This window comes from Nerophis lumbriciformis, linkage group LG08 (assembly GCF_033978685.3).
Source record: "Nerophis lumbriciformis linkage group LG08, RoL_Nlum_v2.1, whole genome shotgun sequence".
Taxonomy (NCBI): Eukaryota; Metazoa; Chordata; class Actinopteri; order Syngnathiformes; family Syngnathidae; genus Nerophis; species Nerophis lumbriciformis.
Window position 1 is genome coordinate 6,594,001 of NC_084555.2, and position 6,000 is coordinate 6,600,000.

The 6,000-nt window shown below is 36.3% G+C and overlaps 1 protein-coding gene across 7 annotated transcripts in view; it reads right to left on the minus strand.

Moving 5' to 3' along the window:
* The window catches only part of meis2a (Meis homeobox 2a), a 262,523-nt gene that overhangs the window by 21,804 nt on the left and 234,719 nt on the right, over positions 1-6,000 (minus strand). For 4 of the 7 annotated variants that reach the window (XM_061968185.2, XM_061968183.2, XM_061968180.2 and 1 more), the window contains exon 11: positions 1,166-1,276. In XM_061968185.2, the coding sequence (XP_061824169.2) occupies positions 1,166-1,276 (111 nt within the window). The remainder of the gene's footprint in view (positions 1-1,165; positions 1,277-6,000) is intronic. The other 3 variants (XM_061968186.2, XM_061968184.2, XM_061968182.2) reach the window with 1 other exon arrangement.

Genomic DNA, 6,000 nt, shown 5'->3' on the forward strand with positions numbered 1-6,000 from the left:
ATCGTATGATGAAGAGATTATAACATGTATAAGATGTAACTGTGGTGATTTCCACAACCTTCACCTCACTTTTCCTCAATTTGTCATCTTTTCCGCAATCGATTAATGAATGCATGGAGTGAAATGCCCATCCCTAATGACCACACTATTAACTAGATCTCCTCGACGTCCCCACATACGGGGTCCCCTCCGAGGTTTCTTATTGTCACCCCTTTGGGTTGAGTTTTTTCTTGCCCTAATGTGGGATCTGATGTCGTTGTGGCTTGTGCAGCCCTTTGAGACACTTGTGATCAAAAGCTATATAAATAAACTTTTAATTGATTGATTGATTTTGTTTTACTGTTTTAATATGTTTTTGTGGGGGGAGATGTTGTCAGCGCTGCCTGCAGGACCAAAGGTCACCGCCTCTGTCCATGGTGCTGAGGACAGAGCACCATCAGACGGGGGCGTGGCAGTGCTGACGGCGAGACACAGCCGGCAGGTGATTCGATTTCACAGGTGGTACGTGTTAATCTAATCACCTGTTGTCTTTAACAGTCAGCGGCCGGGAGCAGAGAGGCAGAGAGGATACGGACGTGACCGAAAAGTCACGTTCTACTGGAGTAAAACTGTGTTAAAACAATTGATCATTAAAACCTCGTTAAAACCTGCACGCTTGGCTCTCGTGCCGTGTCTACAGTAGAGCTGCTAGGGAGCGACTTCCACAGTTTTTAATGATCAGACTGTAATCTATTGGAGACAGTGCCCCTGCTGGTTGCAGCCAAGTAGTGCACACAATCAACATATGACGTTAGTCTGAGTTGAACTTTAATATCTGCTTGTTGTCATGACTTCAGATTGCAAAGTGAGGTTTCCAACAGTTTGTTGGTAAACAACGATCGTATGATGAAGAGATTATAACATGTATAAGATGTAACTGTGGTGATTTCCACAACCTTCACCTCACTTTTCCTCAATTTGTCATCTTTTCCGCAATCGATTAATGAATGCATGGAGTGAAATGCCCATCCCTAATGACTTGTTGTTATTTTTGGTCACATTATAGCACTGAAGGACGGGGAAAAACGAGAAACCAAAATGTTGGGGTTAGAGCTCATGCTACAAACAGGGTGGATGGATTATTTTTTTTTGGAAAGGGGCGGGGCAAGCCGGCAGGGAGACTCACCGGCCGGTCGGATGCCCATGTGCTGCTGACCGTCCAGCACGAAGCTGCCCATTGGTTGGCCCTCGGGACTGTACGCTGCTCCTTGGCTTACTGAAGGATCAAGAAGAAAACCTGATTGTAGTCAAAACGCGGGCAATGGGGTGGTGGAGGTGGGGTTGGGGGGTGAGGGTTTGGTTTGTGAAGGGGGGGGGGGGGGGTGGAGCATGGGGGGTGGAGGGGAGGAGGAGGAAGAAGAAGAGAAAACACACCAGACAATCAGCAATTGTCTTAGATCCAGCCCAAACATACTGTAAGACATTGTGCTCATGTTTGTGCACTGCATTGAGACACACACACACACACACACACACACACACACACACACACACACACACACTTGTATTTGTTACGTTCTTGAGGCCTCCGAAAAATGCCTGCCTCTAGTATTATAATAAGTCGTGATTTTACTCAACGCAAGTCAAAATTTCACAAGAAAAATTGAACTTTTGTGCAATATCATGATAAAAGTTTGGAGTTTTACTCAACGGCAGTCACAAATTTACAAGAAAAGCATAACATTTTGGCAATTTTATGAAAAGAGTCGTAATTTTACTCGACAAAAGTGACAATTTATAAGAAAACTCAAAAATGTTGGTAATATTAAAATAATAATGAGAATTTTACTTGGCAAAAATTATGACAAAAGTCATAATTTTACTCAAATAATGTCGCTGTTTTACAACAACAAGAAAATGTACAATATTGTGATAAAAGTCAGAATTTTATATGACACCATTTTGCATTAAAAAGTAATAATTTTACATAAAAAAGTAATGATTTTACGAGAAAATATTGCAATATTACAGAAACAGAAAGAATATGACAAATAGTTCCCGATTTTATAAGAAAAAAGTCGACACATTGTGAAAAAAAGACTGCTTTTTGTTTATAATTGTCTTTTAATCTTCATTATTTACTTCGAGTTATTACAGTATGTCCCCTTTACACATATTTATTTTTATTTTCTTAAGTAATTTTGGCCAAAGGGGGCGCATTTCAATGTTTTACACACACTTGTTATTTCATATGTTGACCAGAGGGGGAGCACATTTAAAAGCGACACACAGTCAATTTGAAAAAAATCCTTCATTTTTGGGACCACCCTAATTTTGATATACTTCCCCACCAGGGGTGCAAATGAGACATTCTCTATTAGATGCAATGCTTTTTTCCGTATTGGGACCATGATTTATGTCCTAACTTGTTCACAGCTCCTCATATGGAAGGTACTTTTCCTTGTTGGTGTCTCAAGAAGGGTAGAAATACAAGAACACACACACACACACACACACACACACACACACACACACACACACACACACACACACACACACACACACTTGTATTTGTTACGTTCTTGAGGCCTCCGAAAAATGCCTGCCTCTAGTATTATAATAAGTCGTGATTTTACTCAACGCAAGTCAAAATTTCACAAGAAAAATTGAACTTTTGTGCAATATTATGATAAAAGTTGGAGTTTTACTCAACGGCAGTCACAAATTTACAAGAAAAGCATAACATTTTGGCAATTTCATGAAAAGAGTCGTACTTTTACTCGACAAAAGTGACAATTTATAAGAAAACTCAAAAATGTTGGTAATATTAAAATAATAATGAGAATTTTACTTGGCAAAATTATGACAAAAGTCATAATTTTACTCAAATAATGTCGCTGTTTTACAACAACAAGAAAATGTACAATATTGTGATAAAAGTCAGAATTTTATATGACACCATTTTGCATTAAAAAGTAATAATTTTACATAAAAAAGTAATGATTTTACGAGAAAATATCGCAATATTACAGAAACAGAAAGAATATGACAAATAGTTCCCGATTTTATAAGAAAAAAGTCGACACATTGTGAAAAAAAGACTGCTTTTTGTTTATAATTGTCTTTTAATCTTCATTATTTACTTCGAGTTATTACAGTATGTCCCCTTTACACATATTTATTTTTATTTTCTTAAGTAATTTTGGCCAAAGGGGGGCGCATTTCAATGTTTTACACACACTTGTTATTTCATATGTTGACCAGAGGGGGAGCACATTTAAAAGCGACACACAGTCAATTTGAAAAAAATCCTTCATTTTTTGGGACCACCCTAATTTTGATATACTTCCCCACCAGGGGTGCAAATGAGACATTCTCTATTAGATGCAATGCTTTTTTCCGTATTGGGACCATGATTTATGTCCTAACTTGTTCACAGCTCCTCATATGGAAGGTACTTTTCCTTGTTGGTGTCTCAAGAAGGGTAGAAATACAAGAACACACACACACACACACACACACACACACACACACACACACACACACACACACACACACACACACACACACTTGTATTTGTTACCTTCTTGAGGCCTCCGAAAAATGCCTGCCTCTAGTATTATAATAAGTTGTGATTTTACTCAACGCAAGTCAAAATTTCACAAGAAAAATTAAACTTTTGTGCAATATCATGATAAAAATTGGAGTTTTACTCAACGACAGTCGCAAATTTACAAGAAAAGCATAACATTTTGGCAATTTTATGAAAAGAGTCGTAATTTTACTCGACAAAAGTCACAATTTATAAGAAAACTCAAAAATGTTGGCAATATTATAACAATAATGAGAATTTTACTTGAAATAGAATGTCGCTGTTTTACAACAACAACATTTACAATGTTGTGATAAAAGTCAGAATTTTAAATGACACCATTTTGCACTAAAAAGTAATAATTTTAAATAAAAAAGTAATAATTTTACGAGAAAATATTGCAATATTACAGAAACAGAAAGAATATGACAAATAGTTCCCGATTTTATAAGAAAAAAGTCGACACATTGTGAAAAAAAGACTGTTTTTAGTAAAAAAAAAAAATTTTTTTTAAATTTTTGTTTCTAATTGGTTTTTAATCTTCATTATTTACTTCGAGTTATTACAGTATGTCCCCTTTGCACATATTTATTTTTATTTTCTTAAGTAATTTTGGCCAAAGGGGGCGCATTTCAATGTTTTACACACACTTGTTATTTCATATGTTGACCAGAGGGGGAGCACATTTAAAAGCGACACACAGTCAATTTGAAAAAAATCCTTCATTTTTTGGGACCACCCTAATTTTGATATACTTCCCCACCAGGGGTGCAAATGAGACATTCTCTATTAGATGCAATGCTTTTTTCCGTATTGGGACCATGATTTATGTCCTAACTTGTTCACAGCTCCTCATATGGAAGGTACTTTTCCTTGTTGGTGTCTCAAGAAGGGTAGAAATACAAGAACACACACACACACACACACACACACACACACACACACACTTGTATTTGTTACGTTCTTGAGGCCTCCGAAAAATGCCTGCCTCTAGTATTATAATAAGTTGTGATTTTACTCCACGCAAGTCAAAATTTCACAAGAAAAATTGAACTTTTGTGCAATATTATGATAAAAGTTGGAGTTTTACTCAACGGCAGTCACAAATTTACAAGAAAAGCATAACATTTTGGCAATTTTATGAAAAGAGTCGTACTTTTACTCGACAAAAGTGACAATTTATAAGAAAACTCAAAAATGTTGGTGATATTAAAATAATAATGAGAATTTTACTTGGCAAAATTATGACAAAAGTCATAATTTTACTCAAATAATGTCGCTGTTTTACAACAACAAGAAAATGTACAATATTGTGATAAAAGTCAGAATTTTATATGACACCATTTTGCATTAAAAAGTAATAATTTTACATAAAAAAGTAATGATTTTACGAGAAAATATTGCAATATTACAGAAACAGAAAGAATATGACAAATAGTTCCCGATTTTATAAGAAAAAAGTCGACACATTGTGGAAAAAAAGACTGCTTTTTGTTTATAATTGTCTTTTAATCTTCATTATTTACTTCGAGTTATTACAGTATGTCCCCTTTACACATATTTATTTTTATTTTCTTAAGTAATTTTGCCCAAAGGGGGCGCATTTCAATGTTTTACACACACCTGTTATTTCATATGTTGACCAGAGGGGGAGCACATTTAAAAGCGACACACAGTCAATTTGAAAAAAATCCTTCATTTTTGGGACCACCCTAATTTTGATATACTTCCCCACCAGGGGTGCAAATGAGACATTCTCTATTAGATGCAATGCTTTTTTCCGTATTGGGACCATGATTTATGTCCTAACTTGTTCACAGCTCCTCATATGGAAGGTACTTTTCCTTGTTGGTGTCTCAAGAAGGGTAGAAATACAAGAACACACACACACACACACACACACACACACACACACACACACACACACACACACACACACACACACACACACACACTTTGTTGTCACACTACCAGAAAGCATGCAGTCAAAATATTAATTGGCAGATTAATATGACGACTCCAAAATCTTCAGATCTGCCTTTTCTTTGTCTTTCATGATCATCTTGATCCTGCTTAGGATTTTAACGGCCTTATTTTTGGATGATCTGCTCCATCAACCGGGATTATCTTCAGTTGGGATAGGCGGCATGAACAAAGTCGCTAATAGAAACAAACACAAATGATGTCTTTATGCCGATTAGGATGGAATTATTCCATAGTATGTTTGATGTGTTCCAACAACAGCATGCAAACACACCTGTTGCCTATTCATAATTAATAAACGGCAATACGGAACTGTGAACGTGGACAATTTGGAATATCGGGGGGAAATACGACCTTAAAGTCGCACGGACCAACAAATATCCTCCTGAGAAGCAGCGTCCTCTGCAGTGGACATCATTAATTAATTAAAGTTAAAGTAAATCATG